Here is a 26,686-nt window from a genome sequence, read left to right as displayed (position 1 = left end):
GGACTTGCGGTGAAAACAAAACCTCTGCCTCCTCACTTTCAGCTGTCAACGGGACACCTTAGGAGCTCTCGGGGTCTCTCCGAGGGACACACGGCCCTCCCTCCCTCGGGCCATTAAAGTGTTATCGGTCAGGCGCAGCAGTGAAGCCGTGCCACGCAGCCACACAAAAGCTTGGCTCTGTCACCTCCTGTCTTGCTTCTGCCAACTCTGGCGAAACGTAAACATTTCCAATTTCCAGACAATGTGTGACTAAGACACTCAGCGTCTCTGGGAAATTTAAAAAAAAAATAGCTCAGGAAATATTAAAAGCAGGCTCGGGGACAGGGTCCGCAGGCGACAGTAGCTCATTAAAGTTGCTCATTTAGGGAGAATATGATCTCATAAAATGAGCTGTTCTGCTGACATCAACTGCGTGGAGGACATGTTTGTTGACAGCTGGTGACATTTCTAAATAGATTCTAGCAGATGTGGCTGGTAAGGGTTTGATTTTAATGTTTGTGTTAAAATGTCTCAGTACCTATCTTTATAGCCAAACCAAGTCCGGCGCGCACATTCTCAGACGTTAATTGTTCTTTCGAAATTTAAGGGCTGCTCGAGTGTGATTAAATTTACTTAAAATGTCCCGCAGAATACACACCCCGGGCATGAACTCGACAAAAATGGTGAGTTTTCTCTGGTCGAGGTCTCGAAGGCAGCCGTAGTACTGCACAATCCTCTCGTGACGCAGATTCTTCAGCAGCTGAATCTCACACTCCAGAGCATTCACTTCCTGCAGCAGAAAAACCAAAGTTAGAGTCTTCAATTTATTAAAAAAGCCCATCGTATGCCATCAACTTCATGCAAATCCAAACAGTTTTGATATATTTCCCCTCACCTTGCTGGTTTCTTGACAGTCGGGATCAAACGGCACCTGCTTGGCGGCCAGCTCGCGGCCTGTGTCGGCATCGTAGCAGAGGTAGACCTCCCCGAACGCTCCTCGTCCCAGCAGCTTTCCCTGTCTCCAGTTGACTGGCGCCCGTGGTGCTGCAGAAATGAAACGCCAGACTATGAGTCCCCCCCTCAGTAATTAATTGTGTTGCTAAGCCTCCTATGACAGCCAGCTTCTCTATGATATACGGATCTGAGAGCATGTTTATAAAAATAAAAAAAACTAAAGCAAACGTCAAACTCCACTGATCACACATCAACTTCACCGAGACCAGACGTTAAGCGCACCGCAATTTGTTAAATCACTCCCACTGCAGACCCTTCTTAGACTGGGGAAACCCCAGATATCACAGTCAAGCAGTGGAACCGCAACCCACCAACAGACACACAAACTGTGAAAGCCTAGAAAGCTCATCTGCGCGGCTCCCACGTTCTCAGGCTCAGACTCCGGGACTTTGTTTTGGAACCAGCAGGCTTCTCTGTGGCTGCGTTAGACTGTTTGGTCGCGCGTGGGTGAGACGGACACCAGAGACGGACACATCGACCACAGACTTATGAGCCAAGCTTTGGTATTATGATGAAGACAGTTTCTGGGCAGGATGTATAGACTAAATGAGGACAGATGTGATTAGTGAGCCCGTAAAACGGCTTAATTTGGACGATGAGGGGGGAATTCTGCCTGTGACATACAGTACGACTGTGCATTACATCTATCCTCATTGATATATATTATACATTACAATGCATCTGTAGAAGGAAGATACAACCCTGAAATAGTGGAACTGCAAAAGTTTTATCTTGAATAATTGAAATCAGTCATTCCTCTGTTTAAATTAGGAACCATCTGATCAAAGTGGAAGTGAACAACACCGCAAATCAACAGTTTAGTCAACACATAATTATGTGGAAGCTATTTTTCTCACATTTTTCAGTCACTTTCACACTAAAATACTCCAGTTTCAGCCTCTCTGCTGTGAGGAGTTTCTGCTTTTCTCTGTTTTATGCGATCGAGAATGCAAGTACAGTATTTTTTTTTTTAAGTAGCTGCTTAGTTTTCAAAGATTAAATGCCTAATATTTAATCAAGCGAATGATCAGCACATGTCCACTAACAGTTGGATTGCCCGTGTCCATTTTTTGTATTTATATTGAGGTCATCGATAGCAATTGGTCACATGAGCCAAACACACAACTATTACAGATTATTTTACAGTGTCGAGCACACGTTCCCCCTGTTTCAAAAGATTTCAAGTGAATCACTTACACTTGGCTGTACCTCGCTGGGAGCTTTTGCCCAGTGAGCGCAGATCGCTGTACTGCAGCGTGCTGTCTCCATTATAGCTTCGAGTGCGGCTGGAGGGAACCAGCTGAAAAAGATTCTCCTGCGGCATGAAGCTCCGCGGAAGTGTCCTACGTCCTGAAAACACATAAATGAACATAATCAGACTTGTCATACACTTTACTCTTGATTGCATTGTGAATCTGTTTTCACACAGTTAACTTCACAGGTGCAGTGCATAAAGTCTGCTCTTGGCCGAAACGTGAGGCCAGCCAGAGCAGACTGCCTTTCGCCACTCCATCCCACTTCCCTTCAGACAGGAAGCAGGGCGCTGTGTTTTTATACAAGCTTGGGTTCACCGCAGGGAAACGTAAATCACTGCTAGCCAAGGTTAGCCTCTGAGTAAGCAATTACTAGCAGCTGCCTGAAACAGCGAGCCAGCAGTGTAATAAATCTCCACGAGGTGCAAAGAAACTCTCTAAAAGAGGATAATATTTCAAAATATCTTGTTTGAAAGTAAGAAATATGCATCTGAAGTTAGAAGACTGTGACCACACTGCAGGACAAAGAGTGGTCTGTGTCCGTGTTGTTCTATAGACATGTTCTGTTGTTATTTCTGTGTAACAGCGCTGTTGTAATTGTTTAAGCAAAGCTGGTTTCTTACTATCTCCGTAATCCTTGCTGCGATTTGGCAATTGGAACTGGCGTGGGAAAGTCCCTCCTTTTCCATGACGACCTGAAAAGAGAGGATTGAGGCAGAGAGAGGTGTCAGCAAGTAAAATAAAGCCTCAACAATTAGTCTCGCATTGCACCCAAATGACAGAAACAATGCTTCTGGATTCACAGTTATGCGTTTATCCACTTTTTAAGTCTAATAATGGCGGTTTAAATGCTTGGACGGGCACTCAAGACACTGCATTCCCATTTTTGCTCATCCCTGATGTGTCAAATCCAGCTGTGAAGCAGCAGAATGGAACGCGGCTCTTTGCACGCTGAACGGGGCCGCCTCCCTGCAGCCAATGCGGAAACTGAAAGCAGCTTGCGTGCGCTAGCTTAGCATTAGCTCTGAACAGTGGAGCAGTAACTAAAGGCGGGGTGTGGGGGGGCTGACGCATGAGAGCACTGACACTCTCCCCCCTCACACAGCAAACACACAATAAACGGAGAGGAGCGGAGCCACTTGGAATTGAAAGCAGCTGTTCTGTCAGATGACTGCCTCCCCTCATGCTGTTTTTGTGGCTGTATCCCATGGATACCGGACTTATTTTTTGTGTTTGGCAGAGTGGGATGGAGAGGAAAAATCTACTCACAGGGAATGGTAAACAAATACTGTAGCCCTCAGCAGAAGGGCCACACAGCTTTACATCTGGGAGGGTGGTGCGTGTGTGTGCAAGCACGTGCTTGTGTACCCAAGTGGGTCTTCAAGTTCTGCTGCAGCTACAGTATGACGTTCCCTCATCGGCACAGACAATGTGCAGAACTCTCTTTTTTTCATTTACAGCATGGGGGGAGCTGAAAGGGGAAAGAGAAATGGCCAGATTGAGAGAGCCAATGCAGCTTCTCTGTTCACGGAGGCTAGTTTGGCTTTATCTCTCATCCTGCTTCATTTGATCTGCCTTCTGAAGGAAAAGAGGACAGACCGGGACCCCAGGGACAGAGACGAGATGAGCAGGGGGCCATTGAGAAGAGAGGGGAAGTGATCATGCTGCGGCAGGGCAGCAACATCTATTAAGATGGGATGAGGTAAAACAGAAAAAGGCAGTGAATAAAGGGGTCTGTACAGGGGGAGTGTATGGAAGATAGCAAAGGAAGAGACGCAGTACTATCTTACTTCACCGCCTCATCAAACTTAAGAAACACAGCCGAGATTCACCACAACCCATTGTTCATTTTACAGATACAGCCCTAAAATAATATAATCTCCACTTTCATTAGCATTCTCTTCAAGGGGAAACACTCTAGATAAGCAAGAGCCTCTCCTGTAAAACTGAATGTGGAGCTATAAGAACCACAGCAAAAAGTAAGAACAGACAAAGCCTCCAAATAACGAACACGCTTTTTACACCTCTCTTTGTTTGGCAGCTGGGGGCTGAGAAAAAGACATTTTTAGAATTGGAGAGAAACTGCTGCAAGATTTGTCCCCTCTTACCTTTGTATTCGAAGTTAAGGTTCAGGTAATTATTGTCACGGGTGTTCTGTGAGTAAGGAGGGCTGAAATGACAGAAAGCATGAAGGGAAAGTTGAAAATTTTTTTGCTCTTTTAGTTGCTAATTTCCCCTTATCTTCAAACAAAGTCTGGCTACAGCTGCTGGCCTGATACATCAGAATGGGGCTCGACTGCAAAGCGGCACAAAACGCAAGGAATGGCTTTAGTATTCAAACTATCTTCCTGTCACTCACAGCTGATGTAAAACAACAAAGTGGCAAAATTTGAAAAGTTGAGCTCTAGGAAGATTTGTGGACTCACAAAGTCAAACTGCTCGCCACTGAACTAGCAGCAATATAACATATGTCACTAAATGTCTGTATGTGCATCCAACCTCTCTCCCTCCCTGGACATTTCCAACAAGCCCCGTCCCGACGAACCGACAGAGAGTGACGTCTCTGTTGACCGCAGGGCGGCGCGGGGCCACGAGACCCCTGGATAAGGGGCACGCATGCCCGTTCGCAGGGAAAAGTTCCATGCACTCGTTTCCTGCCATTGTTCTGCAGCCTGGAGCCCTGATAAGCCTCGTGCAGGTAGAACTGTTTCCGTCCTGCTCTCTCTCTGTCAGCTCCACGCTTGCTCGCTTTTATTCTCCCTTTGATTCAAATTCACTCTTTTCTTTCCTCAGCCTTTCCCACTCTACTCTCACTCGTTCGCCACTTTTCATTTTCTGGCTCAGTTTTTCCAGCATGTTGCTTGCTCACTCTCTCACATCTCCCACTCAGTCTCTGTTTCTGTCTGTCTCTCACGCACTCTCTCTCGTGATAACGGAGGAATCCAGGCGTCCAGATAAGAGTTCTGTCGCTATGGCAACAGCAAAGTGACCCGATTCCTTTTCCACACAGACAAGCGGAGGAAGGGTCGCAGGGAAGCTACGCTGGTCTTTAGCACATTTACAAACTTTGCTAAAAGCCTCTGGCTGTTGCAACACAGGCGCTCACATCCAAGTGTGTACACAAGCACTCTGTGATACAAACCATGTCTCACAAGGACGTGTACACATATATATATATTACAGATTAATGAAGGAATCCGTATCTGTCAGTTTATGTGTGGCTGACAACCTCGTCCCATCTACTTAACAGCTGATCACACCAATCACCAGCATGTGAGCCATTTAGGCAACATCAATAAATTGCAGCTCCTACTGATAGCCTGAACTTAAGACGTTTAGGGAACAGCAGGAACTTAAAGAATCTACCGACTTTCTGCAGACATCTGGGGAACACTTTTAAGCCTCTGACATCAACACATAACCCACAAATGAGGTGTTTATCGTAACAATAAATGTTTAGTGCTGCTACAGAAAATAACCTTTATCACACACACTCCCCAATGTGCATGACTAGTCATGCATTTTCTTAAATGTGTGACTCTAGTAATGCACATGGATGACAAACCACATGAGAAAAAAAAAAGCTGCAGTAAACTTTGAGCACACTGGTTTAAAACAAACAAAAAAAATTAAAGAAGAAGAAAGAATTCAAGCCTGCTATCAGCTATATCGGCTGAAAACAGTGCACGTTCTTGAGTAGCCACTGTATAAATCCACAACGACGAGGGCTATAAATCACCCGCTCCATGATGACTCACCTGTCCAGTGCTTGATCTATTGACTGACAGCTGCTCGACAGCGAGTTGTCTGCACTCCCAAAGGGATCCAACATCTGACAGATACAATAACACAAGGAGACCGAGGGTCACGGAGCATGCAATCATACAGGAGAGAGCATACCAAGCAGTGCGGGTGGAGTTGTGCTTGTTACTGTCTCACGTCTTAAGAATTTGAAGGGGTTTGAATAATGTCTGACATCCTCTTTAAATACTGCACAGAAATGTTATATGTGGCTATATAGCCTTGTAAAATCAAATTAGTGCTAGTACTTCTGCTGCTGCTAACAATACAGGGCAATCCAGTATACGAGCAGAGTAAACAATGAATCACCGAAGACTGTTCAGATGATTAAATCTCGACAAAAACACAGTTCTGCCCAAGAGTTCAGCCTTCCAGTCAAGAACTCAAAATATTATATGGGAAAAGAATCTATGAAAACAGCCAATATTGGCCATTTCAGTGCATTAACTACAATAAATTAACTACATTTGGTTGAATAAATGTCAACCTGCCAAAGACATCAAAAAGATCTTTTTTCTGAAGTCTATTCAAACTTTTTCAAGAAGCAACAATGCATAAAGCATTTATTCGGCTGATGGACTCTTACACTTTGGTCTGGGTTTTCTGGGATGAACTCCCCTTCACTGTGGATGCTGGTGTAGGAGCCCTGGCGGGCGATCTGCTGCTGCTCCTCAGGGACGCTGCCTGGCGGCGGGGACGTCCGACCTGTGTGGAGGGAACCTGAAAGTGACGAAAAGAAGCACCAGGGGCGGCCAATAAAAGAGAGGGGAATGAAACAATTAAAGTTGAGCGGATGAGTAATGCAAAAGGTGGAAGGGGGGAGGTAAATGAGAGCGAGAGGAGAAATTGAGAAGTGGAGGGAGTGCGGGAAGATGAAGAGATGGGAACGAGGGACAGAGGGGAGAAAACGGCGTCACAGTGTTATTCATGGGTACGAGTTCAGCAGTGCCAGGACTGCGAGAAATGATTTACTAAACTACACTGCCGCCACCTCTAACCTCAATTACTGTGACGAATGCTCTCCTGGCTGAGCTGCGGCGGAGACTGAGCGCTCGTCCTTGTCACGGTAAAAAGATCTACTGAAACTATCGCAGACTGGGCTGACAGGAATACTGAAACAGCGCAGAGAGGCTAAAAGGCACTAAGACGAATAGAAGCGTTGGAAATACGATCAAAGTCTTGTTGTTTGACTGAAGGCTGCAAATTACAACCGCTTTGTCTCGACTGTTCAGCTTTTCTGCCTCTTTCCCCCTGACGCCACAGTCTGCTCCCATACGTCATCGAGGTACCCGGGTTCACATCTCGTCTTCACTCAGCCGTACACCGTGACCGTTCTCCCGTCACCTCTCATCTGCCGCTACTCCCCGCGCTCCTATCTCGGCCCGCTCGCCTCGTCTCGCACTCGTGCCTTGCTGGCAGGGAGAAAAACTGATGGAGGGCCGATAATTCTGGACGATTTATGCGCTTGCGGCCACATGACGAAGATAGGCTCGCAAGAGCGATCACAGCTGCTATGCAAAGATGCAAACGTGATGGCAGGAGCGAGCACCGGTTTGATTCTGAGCGTGTCTGAGGCCGAGATACGACCGAGACGCTGACCTTTCTGGACAGAGCTGATATTAAAATAAACCAAACATGCCTGGGGACGAGGAGGGGGGGGACTACAAAGTGTGACGTGACAAGAAAAGGTTTTTTTTTGTGCACAGTTTTAGATGAGAAGACAGAAACTGCTCTCATGCATGTGCTTTGAATACTAAAGCTACTATATATTTATACATATTACATCCAAGTATGGTCACAGTTAACATGACAAAAAGCTAACAGGCCAAAGACAGCGGCCAGACAGTTGCTTAGCATGAGTGCAGGAGTTTGTCCTTGCTTTGACATGACAAGTCCTTGGCTGCTTTCACCTCCGGTTTGCATTTTCTACTCCGATAAAGCATGCGCCCCATCTTTTCCATTAACATTCCTGCGACTTTGACGGCCGTCTGCATCGTCAGGTGACACTGATACGTCATCCTTGAGGCTTTAGCACATGACTGAGAAACCTTTGCATCAGCAGAGTGCTTTTCTGCCTCCTCTCACATTTAACAACTAATAAAAACAGCATAAAAACACTTTTTTTAAAACATGGAAGCTCACCTGTTGAGTGTTTGCGCACCCTCTCTGAGCCCTTTAGCAAGGAGCCCTTCAAATCTCCCAGTGACCTCGATGACTTCATCTCGCTCTGTTTGTCCCTGCTGTTCACCTGTAGGTACTGGAAACACAGGAAGTAGGAGAGAGTGAAAAAAGGGAATCGGCTCAGCAGAGGAAGGGAGGACAGCATTACCTCATTGTTCAGTTACATCACCGTGTGTGGAAGCAGTTTGTTTCCTCATTTTGCAAAAAAACCAAAAAACTAAAAAGGATGACTTCATTCACCTTTGTTCCCACTAACTGCACAAAAGTGAGCATCTTAAAAACTCACATGGTTGTTTTTAGGAGTCTTTAGCAGTATCCTGAGCAGCCCATTGGTCCCCGAACTGCAGCCCAGCGTCAGCACCGCCTGATCCAGGTCCTCCTGCGTCTTCAGGGGCAGCAGCAGCTGATAGGACAAGAAAGCACACAGCACATGAGCTTCAATTCTCTATTGTTCAGCAACACGAGCACGTGAATGCAGCAGCACATGTATGACATCAAGGGTTTCACAATAAAAAACAAAAAACATGTAAATAAACAAAGCTTTTCTTGGATCTTGACAGCTTGAGAAAACAAACGTAACGCCACTTCGAGGACACGCGTACTGCAGTGCATACTGAAGGATTGTCACGAAAAACAACAGATAAAACTGTAACACGCCAGCTACACGAGTCATTCTCTTACCTCTTTCTCCATGAAGAACATGTCCATCTGCTGGCCAAAGGCCTCGGTCACTTTCTGCAGCAGCTCTTTGATCTTCAGCGGCCTCTGAAACAGGATGATTCTGGAAAAAGGAGAAGGCCAGCCGGGTCAGAGGTGGGAGAAAGACGGTCATGTTGTGTCTGGCTGCAGCTGAGCTGACAGCCTGCTGGCTACTGGTTTGTAGCATTAGCTTGCACCTGATAAATCTCTAAGAACCCGTTTTCATTTACTTTACAGCAGCGGGAAACAGAAGATAAACGGACGGGGGGTCAGCAAGGTCGAGGAGAGGAGTGAGCCGAGCCACCGAGATGCTAAGAGGGCATTAATCAGTGCAGTGAAAACAGAAAGTGCAGACATACTCTCCACTTGCATGTCTGTGCTTATCTACTGTATGCTTACGTGTATTCCCGTCCGAGACCGACCTTATCAGCAAAAGTCTTGTTGTGAGTGTGTATATGAGACGCATGTGTGTTTGTAAAACTTTACATGCATGAGTGTGCTTCCCAATCAGTGTGTGCATCGGCCACTGTTTCAACACCATTGGGCCTCTCCGCTAAGCCAGCACAAAGGCAGATGGGAAACTTCCTGAGAGGAAAGGGGGGGAAAAATCTGGAGCGGCAGCAAAAGCAGCAGGATGTGTGTCTTTCCCTCGTCTTTTAAAGAGTGACAGAGTGAAAGATACAGAGACATGGAGATATTTACAGACGTCTGTGAGAGAAAATAAAGGGGGAGGCAGCCTGAGAAAATAAAGCAGAGAGAGAAGCAGAGAGACTCCTGTCCTGTCCTCCCCCCAACACCACCATCTACCCCCACCTCACTCTCTGCTTCTGAAGAATCTGCAGCGCTACTATCTCTTTATAGTATCCTGATAAAAGGGACTTGTTTTTATCCCATCACTTCCTCATCAGAGGCCAAAGCTTTGCCTATCTTAATGACCGCTCATTGGTTCCCTCATTTGGATGGATTCTGGGAAAAGGGGGGAGGCTGCAGATCAGAGGCAAGCGGCGGCACAGCTAAACACTCCTCGTCTCTGTTTAGATTTGGTGATGATGTGTGCGATAAAGAGCTGGAGGGATGTGGGGACGGGGGTTTGGGGGGCTTGTACAAGGATGCGGCTCCAAAAGATATGGCTTTTCTTCCTCTGCATGCGGACACACTCAGTCGCAGAGGTTTGCAGAGTTGGAAGAATGCTTTCACACGTCCCAGCGCACTCTCTTTCCCTTTTGTCTCGTGGAGGGAAAAAAAAAAAAAAAAAAAAAAAAAAAAAAATCACAATAATATAAACACTAAGAGAAAAAAAAGGTTTGGCTCTGTTCCCGCTCTCTCTCTCTGGCTGTAGACCTTGAGGTAGGGGGGAGAGCGAGTCGCTCTACAGCTCTTATTTCCTGCCCCAAACCTTCAGTGCTTGCCAATGAAAAGAGAGAGAGAGACCATCGGATCCGATTCCACTGTGGACGGACAACACGATCATCCTGACTCAGGGACTCCTGATACCTCGAGTTAGGTAGAGGACCCTCAAATATAATGCTATTCACCGCACAGCCTGGGATTAGATCTGTGCAGTCAGATCGTCTTGATAGTAGCTGCTCGAGTATGAAAGGAAGTTCAGATTATTTTCTTTCTTCTTCTAATCTAATAAGCCGGCTCGTAGGGTCTGTGCTGAAAGAGATTTTAGATCGAGATCGAAGAAATGCAGTTCAGTTTCCATTCACTGAATTTTTTATGAGGGTTATATTTTTTTTTAGGCTTTGCTTTCTTACTTAGCTGAGAGTATTTGCAGTTTAAGCCCCGTTTAGAGGCTTAAACTAAGGAAAAAAAGGTTTTGCTAACTCTAAACCAGGGGTATTCAACATGAGGCCCGAGGGCCACAATCGTTCCAAAAAGAGACTTCAATCCGTCCTTCTGGAATATAAGAACTTTTAACAGTTTTACACCTACTCTTATAATACAAATCTCCTACTGCAATTCATATTACACCACAATAATTAAGTAGCAATTAAATGAAAAAAAAATATTTACAGCTTTTATATATATATTTTTTTACAGTGACTCCAGAGACAGTTTTATCACACATTTATCACTTTGTTTCATTGATCCCGCCCTCTTAAAATCAAAGTAGGATGTACATGAATTACAATGTAAAATGACTTTGACATCCCTACTTTAAATAATCAGTTCACAATCGCAAAACTGCTTTTTTATTTTATTTAAATAAAAAACCCACAGCTATTAGTCATAAACGCAACATTAGCTTTCATCGAGTCATGCTTTTAAGACCACCTGATGTGGAAAACCAAAACAGTGAGCTGAAAGATCCTGCAACGCTCTGCAGAGCTGGTGTTGACTGTAGCCTGTTAATAATTCTCAGAGGGTTTGTCTCTCCGAGTGACCCTTTTCACTGTCGCATACCTCGAGTTACCCGATCCCCTGTTAATATACAGAAATATTGATTAAAGCTGCGTTAAATAAATATTTAAGTTACACAGGTTTTAATGTGATTTCGATCCTTTTCTGTTCTGGAAAGAGGTCGACGAGGGTGTGAATCGACAAAGCGGATGAAAGAAAAAAATCATTAAATAAAAAAGAGATTTTCCTTTCAAGTCTATGAATGGCATCTTCTAAAGTGAGCTGTTGGCTGTCTTTTCTGAGAGAGCAGTGTGGAGTGAAGGGAGCTCGTGAGAAAGGGAAGACTGCGAGACGAGGCGGAGGGGGGGGCGCAGAAACACAGAGACAGGAACATGAAAAACTCGTCTCTTCCTCAGCAGTAGCCAATTAGGGCTGTGAAAAAGTGAAAAGGCCCAGTGTGAAGCAGTGCTCTGCTGGCCGAGCACGCCGCTTTCCTTCTCTTTCCCACTCCTCTGAGCCTGTGGCTTTCTTATCACAGTATCGCTGAACCGATGCCCGTTCCCCTCGTCTATATTCTGATGAATCGAGGCAATTATTGCAGTAGGTTCTGGTCAGTTTCCCTCCAGTGTTAACAGAACATATCGTGTTTGTCACTTCAGTTCAGTCTCTGCGGGCTCCTGAGTAAAGTTTTAGACCAGGGGTCCCCAATCCCAGTCCACGAGGGCCGGTGTCCCTGCAGGTTTTAGATGTCAACACACCTGAATCACATGATTAGTTCATTACCAGGCTTCTGGAGAACTTCAAGACAGTTGAGACGGTAATTTATCCATTTAAATCAGCTGTGATGGATCAAGAACACATCTAAAACCTGCAGGGACACCAGCCCTCGTGGACTGGGATTGGGGACCCCTGTTTTAGAGTGTCAGAGTCTGCCAGTGGAACCAGTGGACCTCCTCCAGAGCTGCGAGACCCAACTTAGCATCCGTGCGTGGCATGACAGAGCTGGGATCCCAGTGCGGACAAAATGAAGACCAACACCAAGTTAAGTGTCAGAAATTCTCTCTCTCTCTTTTTTAAACATCCCATTGGGTAAACAAACTATGAGGCAAAAAAACAAAAAACTGCTTGCTAGACTGTCTCCAAATAGTTTGAGTAACCAGCTCTGCCTCTTGAGTAAGTGAAAAGCTGGCCGTGTGAGCGAGTACAAATGTCTCGTGACTGAAAAATGTGGAGGGAAAGCAGGAGAAAACGCGCAAGATGAAGCATTAATTTGGGGTGTGCCTGGAAGTCTGCGCATTGTACTCAAACGTTTGGCTCTCGCTGCATCTTTTTGATCTCCCTCTCTCTCTGACCCTCTTCTCTTTTTTCCCCCCTCTCCTCCCTCTTAAACAGCCCATCCGAGCCTGAAACATAAGGCCTCGGCTAAATGTCAAAGTAGAAATTTTCCCTCTCTTTATGCTCCTCTGGCATGTAACTGTGATTTCCTCTAGACACAAAGTCCCAGGCATGGCAAAGCATAACACACAAAAAAGATCCGAAGCACAGAGTAAAGGCTTGGACAGAAGAGCAGAAAAAACAATACAGAGGTTCAAACATACCGTTTTTCTCTCTCATGCTCCAGCTTGACTCTTAAATCCTGTTGAGAGGAAAAATAACAACAGAGGGGAGTTATGGAAGTGGAAAGTTAAAATGATTCATAGTTGTCTGTGGGATTTGGCCTGCCTAATAAATGAAAACGATAAGCTGGACCAGGAATTGAGGTGACAAAAAGCATTATGATGATACATGTTTTATATCCACGTTGCTGGATTTGCTGCGGATTTTGTTCTACAGCACAAAGACAACATTATCCTTCAACACTGACGATGGCCCGACAAATCTTTGTTTTCTATTCGTAGTCATTGCCAATGGGAGCAGGAATCTGGAGGAGCCTGCATGTCTGCATGAGGTAACGGTGTTACACTAACGCTGTCATCACATCGGTGCGGAAGAAAAAACGTAAGGGTTTACCCCAACAACTCGCAGAGGAAAGCAGCACCGTGACGGCCGGAAACCCTCTCTGCTCCTCGCTGTTTGTTTATGTCTCATCATAAACATTGCTGCTTTAAGAGGATTCGCCAATTATCATTCCACAGACACGCAAAGATACACGAGGAAACGACTTCAGAGAGGCACAAGGTGACTGAAGGGAACGATAAGCTGTCCAAAATGTGTTGGTTTAGTTTCTAAACTGCCATAAATGTACATAATACCGGAAACTATTGGAATGGAATACTCCAATACGGAATACTATCTCTATCTCTATATAGATATATATAGATAGAGAGATAGAGAGATAGATAGATATATAAAAAGCCCACCAAGCATCAAGAAAGGATTTTGTCAATCTGACGGACGGTGTCTGTAAGACGCTTGAAAGACAATGCTGTGCACAAGTCTTGAGCCAAACCTCCTTTCTTTTTGTTCTGCTAGGAAAACGTGATTAGTCCAGCAATTTCATTATTCACATGTCAGCATATATGGAAATATATTATATGAGGCAAAAATAAGAGTTTATACATTTCTAATGGGCTTAAAAATCAATATTTGGTACGACCTCATTTATTCTTCAACACAGCCTGAACTCTCTTAGTCAAGTTTTGATATAATTTCTTGAAGTAGTTTTCAGGAATAGTTCTCCAGGCTTCTTGAAGGACATTTAAAGCTCTTGTTTGGATGTTTGCTGCCTCTCTCAATATCATCCCACAGTGCTTCAATAATGTTGACGTATAGGCTCTGGGGAGGCCAATCCATGACTCTTATTTGTTGTGTGTTTTTTCTATCCAGGTATGCTTTTAACTAAGAACAAAGAAGGGAGGGGCCAGAAGAAATCAGACTAGAAAAATAATAAAAACTGTGAAAAATTAACAGTGAAATTAACCCTTTAAGACCTACCATAGAACCAAGTCCGCCAGAGCTTATATTATATTTTTACCTGCTGTGGAGCCATTTTTGGGAGCATTTCAAGTTGCTATACATCAATACAACCATTATAGCCCAGATTTTAATAATATGTATTCATTAAGTGCATAGTAATTACATAAATTGCAAAAAAGTGCAATAAACTACAAAAAAATTGAAAATCGTTTTTGCTTTTTTAACATATATTTCTAGTTAGAGAAATTTAAGAGGCTTATCCCTCAAAACTGTAAATACAAAAAAGTTGCACAAAATAGTTTCCCACCACAGGAAATTTATTTTGAGTGTCTTCATAGTTTTATTTTTGAAATACACCAATTTTTATACACTGCAGGAAAAACAAAAATAAATATTATACTGCAAATTTGCAAAAAAGCAGCATATGCATCAAAATAAACTATTTCCAGCAGTGCAATATGAGTCCTAAGCATCCCAAAAACGACACAGAAAGTCATAAAGTCAAAGATAACTTTTAAAAAGACGAGTATAGGCTCTGAGGGCCTGATAGTAAAAAAGACTACATTTCCGGGAAAATGACGTCACTTCCGTTTTTTTTATGCTTGAATGACTCATAGGTCAGCGTTTAATATCTGAACAAACAAACAACAAATCTCTGAAAAGTGTCATGCACTGGACTGAAAAGGAGTTGTGGTTTTTTTTTGGTTTTTTTTTAATAAGCAGCTGATATCCAAAGACTGGCTCCTTGGAAGCAAAATATGAAGAAATGAGGAGTGGCTCGAGACTTTTGCACCATGCTGTGGCGGTGAATATGCTGCTTTTTTGTTTCATCATCTCCAAAACTAGATCACAACCTTCAAACTCCAGTGAATAAAATAAAAAAAGGAAGCAGGGCTGAGGTATTGAGTAAAAACAGAGTGACAGATAAGGTTAAAGTAGTGTAACTAAGCAGGATGTGTGGCAGCTTTAAACCAAAGAAATACTGCAGCATTATACATCCTCTCAGCTCTTTAACTAAAATATGGCTAAGCAAACTGATTCCCATACTACACAGGCAACAGAGCAATCAAAATAAAAACAAAAAAATTGATATTTAGACACATTTTACAGCCAATTTTAAAAGTTCTTATAGATTCAAATCAGCACTTCAACAATTTTGAATGTATAAAAGGAGAAACAGCACATGTGGATGCGACGAGTACCTGTTTGTAGAGTAAGGTTCGGTTCTTGGGCTTGTGGCTGTTGTGCTGGGTGTAACAACGGCCCAAGGCTGCTAAGTCCTTCATGATGGAGTTAAGTGCCTCCTCGTCGTCTAAGGAAGAAAGAAGAAATGTGTCAGCTACACTCTGCGCTTAAATGTAGGAAGTACAGCAGAAATACCTTATCTGTTTCAAATGACCTCACTTTATTGGTGACTTTACTGGCCACACACGAGTGCTCTTTGACATTTAGCATGACCTTAGTTTTTAGTTTGTACCGGCTCAGAAGAGCCAGTGAGGCAACATCTGGCATGCCTCTTCCTGTTTTCATGTGTGAGTTTCCATTAATGGAGAAGAATCTAGTTTATGTTCGGTACATACCTAATAAGGGTAGAATTATCTCTCTATAAAACAAACAAACAAACAAAAATATTGCCTAATATTTCTCTGAGATATGTGTGACTCAAGTCTTTCGCTTTGATGATATGGGTAAACATAACAATGCAGGCCATTCTTTAATGCTATACTTAAGCATAGAAAAGCCACAAAAAATAAAGTTGTTTTAATAATGGAACACGTGTATGGGCTTCATGCACGCCTGTCAAAAAGGGCGACGTGGTCACCTGCAGCTTGTTTATTAAGCAGTCTAATACATATATATCAGTGGAGATATTTCAGGAGCATAATTCAGATAAAGGCTGCCTTTCTTCAGTTACAAATGTTATAAAAAAGCGACTGCGCGGTAAAAGAGAAAGTCGAAAACGTTTCAATATGAAATATTTTGGGACTAAAGTGCCACATCCGTTTGTGTCATTAAAATAACCTTTAAGGTATTAAAGCCAACAATTCTCAGTTTTCTACTCCTCACTTCACCTTTTTTGATGTGCTCACAAAAAAGGGCATCCGGTCATCTTTTACCATTAAAAGCCTTTAATGGAATCCGAGTTGGGTGATTACAGTATAAGAAAGAGGTCGCTGACCTCAGCTTCTTCCTGTCTCTCAGATATATCCAAGGTCTAGTCATGATAATAATTTTTAAAAAATGCACACGCAGGCACACACACACACCTGTGCTGGGTGTGTGCAGTGCAATACAAACAGCACCTGCAGGAAAAACCGCATTCTTTAATAGAATAGATGTCTATATGTGTGTGTAAAAGACCACAGGGAATGAAAGCTAGAGTCATAGTAACACACGGAGCAGATGGGGTCTGGGATGGCATTTGATCTTGCTCCTACTGTACGGCTCTTGTGGCCAGCTGTTCTCAGACAGTAGGCCAGTACACCAGGTTCACTCAGAGGTCAGGATGCACTCATGCATAAACATCAGTTTACACGTCACTGTCAGACTACCTTTCGTTTTTCCTCTCATACCGAGCGCTCTGTAACTCTTATTCAAATTGGTATACCTTACTGTACGGTAAATTTTCTCATGGTTCATATTACATGAGTACAAAGCAACAGCCATTAATACTAATGGCACCTTTAATGACATGCTATCTTTCCCAACATATACGGGCCTATTTATTTCTCCTATGGCTTGTAGTGTCAGTTATGAAGCGTGACAGACCAACTCTACTGACTAATGCTGGTTTTGTGGTGCTGCAGTTGTATCTATTTGCATAGGTAGTTGCTCACAGAGACTAACCAATAAAACCTACACAAACCCCAATGGCACGAAGCTCGCCTACTGACTCCTGGACAAGTGGGAGAGAACAGGGAAGATGTATCGACCAACCAGCCCTTTAAAATGAAACAAGGTAACAGTAGTGGGATATTATTAAAATGCAAACCAAGTAGACAAGATATTCAATCACAAACTGGGCTCATTGACGCTAAACACGCAGCTAGCTAATTTTAGCTAATGTTAGCCAGGAAAAGCTAATGGTGAAAACAGATGACACAGTCTGTATCAACCAAATATCAGAGTTAAGAATGTATTAAAAGTGTGTTTTATCTCATTTTTTTTTTTTATTTTCTCTCAATTTGACTATTTTCTTCCATCTCTTTACCCTAGCTCATAGGTGTCAAACTCTGGCCCGCGGGCCAAATGTAATTAGGCTGCGGGCCAAATTTGGCCCGCGGGCCATACCATACCAAATTACTATCAGAGCTGGCCTACTGGTATTATACAGCTAATATATATATTGTTTAGTATTAAGCTTTGCTTGTTCCATATTCAGTTTTTTAGCAAAATGTGTTTGAGTCCATAAGAAAAGATTCATTCTTATATCTGGAGGAATAAATATATTTCAATAAATATTAAAGTTAGTCCGCGAATTTGTTCCAGTTTTGAATTTTGGCCCACTGTGTATTTGAGTTTGACACCCCTGCCCTAGCTGGTCTGAAAAGATGGCTGCCGCTCCCGGAGCCTGGTTCTGCTAGAGGTTTCTTCCCGCTAAAAGAGAGGGGTTTTTTTATTCCCACTGTTGCTTGCTCACAGGACGTCAAGGGTCTTTACCTTATAATCTAAAGCGCCTTAAGACAGCTGTTGTTGTGATTAGGCGCTATGTAAACAAAACTGACCTGAATTTAAAGTATTCTTCATTTCAACCAGAGCTCATTTGCTCCAGCAGCTCTCTCATTATCCACTTATGTTTACCCCTAGTCCATCATCTGCCACTTAGTTGCATTAAGTTTCAGCGGACACTTCCAAATTAGCCACATGAGCGAAGTGTGAATGACATGTTTCTCTTCTTTGCTGTGTGGTCCAGTCCCTCCACTTAAAAAGAAACTAAATAATGTCAACTGATAAGAAAAATTCCACCTACAAAAAAAACTGCGCCCACAGAGCAAACAACAACAACAGTATAAGAAGTACTCTTGCATGGTCCAGACTGCACATTGGATCGCGTAGTGTCTGAAAGCACTAAAATGACTGCAAAGTCAGTATATCCAACAGGAAATCAGGCAAAAATATATATTCCTTTATGTTCTAACAACTTTATGAATACCTGTGTGGGTGAATTTATTTATTTATTTATTTTTTGAGAAAAGGACAGTAACTATGAGGCAGCTGAGTCATTTCTGGTAGTTTTCTCCCTTAAGGAGATTCTAGAGATAAGACAGATGAAATAACACCTATTTATGTAAATAACCTTGTAAAACAACACAATGTGTCCTGCCACCATCACACAAACGCACACAAAGTGCTGTAAACTGCCCTGAGAAGACGATAGGAGACCCGGGTACTTATGACGTATGCTGTCAGCAGCGGTGGCTGACTAACCGTTCGACCAGGCATGTCCTCTCGGAACAGGAAGGAACTGAATCACTGTCTTAAGTTCTGAACGCGGAGCTGTGCTAACCATGTTGTTCCACATCAGGATATTCATGTATTTTTTGACTGACTCACAAGGGAAAAAACTCTGAATATGACAAAAAAATAAATTAAGCATGCAAAAATATTTATTTTTCCTTCTGTAGTGACAGGATTTTACATGAGAGCAAGGCTGCAGCTCGTGATAATGTTTTCCATTATCAATTAATTTGCTGAATAAGCTAATTTTTGCACAAAATCCCTCAAATCCAACAATATTCTGTTAAAATAGAGAAAATGAGTCACAATACATAAATAAATATGTAAACTGTTAAATATCCAAATACTAATCTCACAATCTAACTCTTGCAAATATTACCTCTGTCATTGTTTCTCATTTGCACTGCTTCTCTCTTGTGAAATCTGCTGTTTGAGTCCAGCCTCTACAGGCTTACAGCTCCAGACTACCCTGTGCACTTGCAGTCAAGGATACAAAACAAACAGAGGCCAGCATGTGTATGTGTATGTGTGTGTGTGTGTGTGTGTGTGTGTGTGTGTGCGCATATGTGTGTGTGTTTGTGCTCTCTGTAGCCTATGGATAATAGCGGAGAAACGAGTGTGAGAGGGTTCATTGGAACAGGGGTGGGGGCAGTGAGAGCATGTGAGAAATGTGTGGTGGTGCACAGAGCTGGCTCTGATGGCTGCCTATAAGTGAAGTTATTACATCACTCCCAACTGATCCACGGCCACTGCCAGGCTGAGGCCAGCCAAGGCTAACCACCAGCACAGTGGAAAGCAACTGCCACATACACCAAACACACATCACCGCCAGAAGTAGCCTCAGTGACTGCTTCAGGAACCCCATGGCAACATGTGACCCAGAATAGTTGCAAATGTTTTGAGAAGAGGAGGGGAGGGTTGATAAATTGGGCTACCTTCAGCTCCCCCCCATCTGCTCTCATTGTGTGTTGCGCAAAATGTGACACGCATAAGAAAAAGGGGGAATTCCAGGAAGCCGGGCAGAGCGAGCAACATTACACAATGTCGACCGGTTGCTGCCCATTGCATCATCGCCCAGCATCTTTCGTCTCGTCACGGGCTAACTCTGGGAACTGCGAAAGTGGCAGTGGACGAAATAAAGCAAGAACTTTGCTTCAGGATGGGTGACAATAAAAAGGAGACGTCTTCTCGTAACTGCTGCTCGAGCTGAGTGTTTTATGAAAGCAGAGCAGAAGCTGGGAGATGAAGGTAGAGCAAGACAACTCCCCCAAACCCTAAAGTTGCTTACAAAATAGAACAAGCTACGAGAGGATATGACTTCTGCAAGCCAAAAGTATTTAAGGACCAGCGAGGCAGAGCGTCTGTGTGCGTGTGTGTGAGAGTGAGAGATGCAGGCTGCCTGAATGAAGACATTGAGGGGATTTCCTGGTGCCGAGAGACGCATCATGCCAAAGGCGTCCGGCAGGATTAGCGGCTGGAGCCAAACGTGTCCTCACTCTGCAGCACTACGGTTCGAGCTCTGACGCACAACAAGCACACAAGCACATGCACACACACACAAGTCAGCCATAACAAGCAAGGCGGGCTTCCCAGCTCTCACCTCGCTGTTTATCGAAACCGTGGCAGATATAATTGGACACCTAATGGATGTAATGTTTAAACCTCAGAAGTTAATCTTTCACCAAGAATAATGACCCTGATGTAATGTAGGTGGGTGTGCAACAGTGGTTGTGCAATTAATGTTTGTACAAGGTCTGTGCTAAAGGCTTTTCACTGGACAATGTTTGCAAATATGCCCATTCAGTATCTGCAGGCCGTGGCATTCCTCTCTCAGCCTGCGTCAGCTTGGCTTAGCCGTGTCACCACTACTGTTACAGATCTGGAAAGATCTGTTAAGCAATTATTTGAGGAGAGCTATTAATAGCAGTCTAATGTGTGTTGAATATGGGGAGTAGTTTTTAGCATTATGTACATTTTGCAAAATTCAGAATTTCAGAGTTCTTTTTTTTTCAAAGCTCACAATCAGCTAGGAAATTTGCTGCAGCTCTATTTACTGAACTCTCGACAGAGCTGAAAGACTTCATACGAAGCCACGCTAAAATAAGAGACGCACACCGTCTAAAAGAGCAGGAAAAAATCTACAGGAGAATTCCATAATGCCAGAGGGTAGAGGTTGCATCGCACAATTCCTGCTCCCGTTTCCAAAACTTAAATCATCTTTATAACACCTGGATCAGGAAACGCTTCCAGCCATTCGCGTTGTTGCACTGATGCATGGACACGCCAAGCCCAATGCCAAGAACAACCACATGCAGCAACATTTATGTCAGGTGGAAAACCTTACGTAACACACTGACGTGACTGTGGGGCTGATTTCTTCTTTTGTCCAGAAAGCATTACATACATTTACAGAACAGGCCTAGTATGTCATACAATTCCTGTAGCTCCATCAAGGCTGGGTGTTTACCTTGTGAGTTTCTGTGCTGTCCAGATCCATTTTGGAGACCGTCATCTGTGGAAAAAAAAACATCATCATTTTGGATCACAGTGAAAGCAGGTCCAAAATAAAACAATTGACAGCATATGCTGGCTGCTGATACTTTGAGTTCAGAGAATCTACTGTTGAGAAACAACAACATGCAGTGCTGTGAAAAGCATTCATCCCCATCCACATTTTTTGCATATTTGTCACACTTATGTGTAAATGCAAATTAAAAAAAATAAATTTTTAAATGATGATTTCATTTTTTGGGGGAAAAAAACCCTATAACCCCAAAAGAACCCGTGTGACAAAAGTGAAGTAAGCTAAAAGATCTTGAGCTAAAGAACCAGCTGAGTAACAACGTCATGGACATCTGTCAGTCTGTTAAGTGTTACAAAGCCATTTCTAAGGCTTTGGGATTCCAGTGAACCACGGTGAGAGCCATTATCCACAAATGAAGAAAACTTGGCACAGTGGTGAGTGGCCAACCTACCAAATTACTCCCCAGAGCAGATCAATGACTCATCCAGGTTGTCATAAAACAATTCAGAACAACATCTAAGGAACTGAAAGCCTCGCATCAGTTAAGGTCAAAGTTCAGGATTCAACAACAAGAAAGACAATGGGCAAAAATGGCCTCCATGGGAGAGTTCAAAGGAAAAAAACACTGCTGACCAAAGAACATCAAGCCAACAGTCAAACATAATGATGGTAGTGCGATGGTCTGTGGCTGCTTTGCTGCGTCAGGACCTGGACGACTTGTCGTAATTGATGGAACCATGAATTCGTCTCTCTACCAGAAAATCCTGAACGAGACTGTCGGGCGATCAGTTTGTGTTCTAAAGCTCAAGTTGGGTTATGCAGAAGGACAATGATCCAAAAAACACCAGCAAGTCCACCTCTGAATGACGCAAAAAAAAAACAATTAAAAAAACAACAATAAAAAACCAGCATAAAGGTTTTGGAGTGGCCTAGTCAAAGTCCAGACTCAAATTTGATTGCAATGCTTTTGCTGAACCTTAATTTCTCCCCCATAATGATAGCATTTGAAAACCTCCTGTAATGTGTTTTGAGACCTCAATGTGTGTCAAAAAGGATGTGGTGTGACAACCACCAGATCAGGGTTTTTTTCCAAGGGTAGCCCTAGTAAGCTGCATAGGCAGAGATCACCCTCACTAACTTCTAATGCACATCCAAGCATTTTGTTCTGGAAGCAGGAACCCAAGAATAGTGGGCCAAAGTTCCTCCTCTATGATGTAAAACACTTCATTCCAGTTATCGCAAACACTTGATTGCAGTTCTTGCTGCCAAGGGTGGCACAAACACTCCTCAGGTTGTGGGGACAATTACTTTTTCCACACAGGGTCAGATAGGTTTGGATGACTTATTTCCCTTAGTAAATAAAATGGTCATTTCATTTCTTCATTAACTGCATGTTGTATTTATTCATGTCTAATATTATTTACATGAAATTTACTTTGTCTGAAACATGCGATTGTGACAAATATGCAAAATAACTAAAAAAAATCAGGAAGGGTGCGGATACTTTTTTACAGCACTGCGTCCACAGCTAGCAATTTTTTTTTTTGCATAATTTAGGCATGCATGAGTGCATTCAGAGACATTCTTATACAGTTTATTTTGCAGGAGATAAATAAACACAGTACACTGGAAACATGCACACTGTTGTTAAAGGTTTTAAGGCGTTATTTTTCTCTTCTACAACCTTCAAGTTGCCAAAATCAAGACTTCATATCTGAGGAAAGGTTTAAAAATGAGGAACAACAGAAAAAAAAAAAAACAATGCAAAATCTGAAAATAACTGTCTTTTCTTTCCCTCTTTTTTTTTTTTTTTTTAACACTGTGCTTTTACATGTGTTGTTTTTCTCTGCACTGTTCCTGCCAGAGGAAGAGCGAGAGGTGTGTATATTCCCAGTAAGCAAGCATGTTTCTGTACGTACACAGTGCAGCCTAAAGCAACTGGCTTTCAAACGCTACTCACCCATGTTTACTGTCATCATCAGGAAGTGGCCCTGTTGAACTAGAGCACGGAGCTCAACTTCTCTCTGCTGCTGAAGACTTCACCCTGAGAGTGAGGCAAAAAAAACAACAAGGTTTCAACATCCAAGAACTGTGCCATTTTCTTTCAGCGAGGCGAGCATTATTTCTGAGAGTGCACAAAAACAAAGACAAAACAGGACGCAGGTGGTAGTATCAACACAGCGCGTTATTTTTCCACAACGGTGTGACTGCTTGTGTTTTTTATTTGTTCTTTTTTTTTTTTTTTTTTTTAATTTAAACTAGTCTCCTGAGATTGACATATCCTCTACTCTGAAAAATAGCATGAAAGCCATTAGTCATAGTCCCGTGAATGCCCCCGGTGTGTGTTTACTGCCACCACAAAAACCGCAAGACGGCATCAGTGAAGGCGGGCGTGGGGGTTTGCCCGAACACCTGCCGCAAGTAAAGACCATGAGAATTTCCAAAACAAAGTAGCGGAGAATCTGTACTCGCATCCGTATTTTGTGTTGCAGTCAGCACAGTGAGTGAAAATGCATGCTTATGGTAGATCTCAAGCCAAATACATCCATCTCACAGTATTCGTGCATCACCACTTCATGCTTACGGCCACTGAAGCGTTCCCCTTAAACAGGCCAACGTGCACATATTTCTCACGCAAAGACTGCAGGAAGCATTTGTTTGTTCTTTGAATGCAGTCTATGCAACAACAACAAAAAAAAAAAGAGGAACAAGAACTAGTGCCTCAGCTGCTCCAAACGGTGTTGTGGTATTTGAATATTTGCAGTGGTTGGGACTTCAGTGTGTTCCCCATTACAGCATCAATCACAGAGCCATAGAAGGTATTGTGCACACTTCAGAAATCCAAAAAAGGTCAAGACCTTTTTAAACCTATGTTTACATCCATTTAAAGACAGCTTGAAGCAGCTTGAAGAAAAGCAATTGAGCTCAAACGTAACGCGATATTATTTTTAGTAAATGCTAAAATACACTTCTAGCTATGAGTGATTGCTAGCTACATGGGAAATTCAATCTTAATTGAAGCTCAGATTGCTAATGTTAGCCATATATTACCTAGCAGCTCTGGGTATTTAGATGAAGCAAAACTACATTTTAGTTACACAAGTTCTTCTTGCAGTAGAGGGTTAAAAGGTTCTTTTGGCTGAGCAATCAGAGGCCTAGCTGCTAATGGCTGCTCGTTGCTACACACAGACAACACAAAAATCACAGCTACTGTTGTCAGTGGCTACAGTCTGACACTAGCAGAGTCACCGGTGACACACTTGATGTCAGTTTTGGCTAAAATCCCTGAGTAATGCTGCTCTAATTCCTTGCCGTAAACTCCGCAATCGCATGGTTAACTGGACGGTCCAGCTCAAAGTCAGAACACCACAGTGAAGAGAAGAGCTAATACGGAAAACAAAATAGCAAACGCAAGCCACAAAAGGAAATTAAAACACAAAAGAAATCCAGTTTGTGTGTTTTCACCTACGCCAAAGTCTGTGTTACCCCACTGAGCCCAGATAAATGCTCCGGCGTGCCTGCAGAGACACAAACACTTTCTCTTTGTGTCAGCCAGAAAACTTTTCATAAAAGCAATAAAAAGCGGCCACTGGAGCAATTTACAGCCTGAGGGGTAGAGTCACAGAGTGCCAACAGAGTTTGAACAAGGGAACAGACAGGGTACTGCTGTCAGTGCACTGGCATCACACGAGCTAAAAAGCTGGAAAGCTGAAACTTAAAGGAAATGTGGAAGAGCAAGGGTGCTCTAAATGTGTCATGATACCAGCGTTAAATTTGGCTGAATTCACCAGATAATACGATTGCAAAGAACTAATATATTCAGTGTAGAGCTGGGCGATAGAACGATAACGATATGTATCGCGATATAACTTTTACTCGATAGAGAAATTAAGCTATCGCGATAGACCTCGCCGCTCTTGTCCTCGAAAAAAAGGTCAGCCAATCCAAATTAAGTAGCACAGAGCCGAACCAATCACAGCCGCAGCGTCACGTCGCGCGACTTGTTACTTACAGCACAAGTGCCAAGCCGCACGTGTGTTTGTTTGGGAAGCAGCCAGCGGGTAATGGAGCCAGCGCGTAATGGAGGAAATGAGTGTGCCGACTAGAAAAATCAACCGAGCGTGACCGAAGAGAAAACAGACGATGGTTCCAATGCCGGAGAGATTGTCGAACGGAAGAGCCATAGAAGTTCCGTAGTGTGAAGGTATTTCGGCTATTTCAAGTCTGACAAAAAACAGAGTAGCGTGCACTGTAAATTGTGCCGAAAGCAAGTCTGGAAATACAATAAACTGGTGCATGCGTCACACTGTGCGCCACGTTATTGTTTCGGTGAAATGAATTTCTACAATACTGTTACTGTTAATTCTACTCTCTGCAGTGTTTAAATGCTTACATATACACACAGTTACTGTCCCTCCACACATACGACTCGGTTCTGCTTCTATGCCCCAGCTTTGTTTACTTTTTCCCACCGAGGCTTCTAGACTTCTGATTGGCCAACATTTCTGCACGGTTAGGAATCTAGCGCCACCTGCTGCTTTGGCATGTTCATAGCAGCGTTTTCCTTCATTTCTGCCTTTATGTGTGGACGGGATTATTTTTTAAAACGGAAACGGAAAATCTCCGTTTTCAAAAATACCCGTGTACGCGTGGAAGTAGCCTCAGTCTCTGACTGGAAGCGCTAATTCGTCATTCGGCTTTTGTCAGACTAAAGTAACTGTTAAAACTGTTTGAAAAGCTAAGCTATACAACAAGGAGAGATTGAGAATTTCCTTTTAGTTCTCAGTTTATTTGATATTGACAAAAGTTAGTCAGTTTTGTCTGTTCTTCTGTAAAACAAACTAAGATTTATTTTTAGAATTAATATTTTGTTTCTAAGTGGAATTGACAATTTAGTAGTTTGTTTCATTTGTTCTATTTTGAAACTTAAACGCTTTAGCGGCTGCCTTTTGTGTAGTTTGCAATATTTGCCTTTATTTATCTGAAAAAGTCTCATGTTCCTTAAGTACATCTACCCTGTTGAACTTATTATGGGAAATAAATATTTAAATAAAAACAAGCTGCTGATTATTTCACATTTTACTTGTGAGCAACGGCACATTTAAATCTTACAAATATAGTTATTTGGCTTATATCGTGATAGATATCGTTATCGCCTGAAATGAAAAAAACATATCGTGATATGAAAAAATCTCATATCGCCCAGCTCTAATTCAGTGTGTTCGGTACATCTGGTGTAAAGACCAGGACGTTATTAGGAAAGGGAATACGAGCAAAGCTCCGCCTGTACGGTGCCGTTGACCACACATGAAAGAGACGATGAGCCACGAGACAGGTGGTCTCCTAACACCACGTCGCCCAGTCTGTTGATGCCACACACAAATGCACGCACGCACACAGGAACAGAACAGCCTCTGTTTTATGCCAGCAAGTCACCAGATGGGCCATCTGCTTCCCTCCTCTGCCCAGCATGATGCCAGGCTAGTGGTACCCACTGATCGCAAGCCCAGTTCTC

At 43.1% G+C, this 26,686-nt stretch overlaps 1 protein-coding gene across 2 annotated transcripts in view; it reads right to left on the bottom strand.

The window, feature by feature from the left end:
* map3k22 (mitogen-activated protein kinase kinase kinase 22) overlaps positions 1 to 26,686 on the bottom strand; it is a 41,834-nt gene that overhangs the window by 4,749 nt on the left and 10,399 nt on the right. The window contains exons 2-15 of one of the 2 annotated variants that reach the window (XM_085418804.1): positions 23,132 to 23,215; positions 21,115 to 21,159; positions 15,392 to 15,501; positions 12,872 to 12,909; positions 8,910 to 9,009; positions 8,515 to 8,631; positions 8,190 to 8,304; positions 6,634 to 6,752; positions 6,005 to 6,078; positions 4,355 to 4,416; positions 2,870 to 2,941; positions 2,191 to 2,343; positions 875 to 1,023; positions 638 to 769 (exon numbers count right to left, since the gene is read on the bottom strand). In XM_085418804.1, coding sequence (XP_085274930.1) covers positions 638 to 769; positions 875 to 1,023; positions 2,191 to 2,343; positions 2,870 to 2,941; positions 4,355 to 4,416; positions 6,005 to 6,078; positions 6,634 to 6,752; positions 8,190 to 8,304; positions 8,515 to 8,631; positions 8,910 to 9,009; positions 12,872 to 12,909; positions 15,392 to 15,501; positions 21,115 to 21,159; positions 23,132 to 23,150 — 1,305 coding nt within the window. In that variant the 5' untranslated portion in view covers positions 23,151 to 23,215. Of the gene's footprint in view, positions 1 to 637; positions 770 to 874; positions 1,024 to 2,190; positions 2,344 to 2,869; positions 2,942 to 4,354; positions 4,417 to 6,004; positions 6,079 to 6,633; positions 6,768 to 8,189; positions 8,305 to 8,514; positions 8,632 to 8,909; positions 9,010 to 12,871; positions 12,910 to 15,391; positions 15,502 to 21,114; positions 21,160 to 23,131; positions 23,216 to 26,686 lie in introns of both variants that reach the window. The other variant, XM_085418802.1, reaches the window with a different exon arrangement.

Source organism: Rhamphochromis longiceps, linkage group LG9 (genome assembly GCF_057381845.1).
Source record: "Rhamphochromis longiceps isolate RC_006_pf linkage group LG9, R_longiceps_female_GT1.1, whole genome shotgun sequence".
Taxonomy (NCBI): domain Eukaryota; kingdom Metazoa; phylum Chordata; class Actinopteri; order Cichliformes; family Cichlidae; genus Rhamphochromis; species Rhamphochromis longiceps.
Note: the sequence above shows the minus strand (reverse complement) of the source record. Positions and strands in the feature narration are given on the sequence as shown.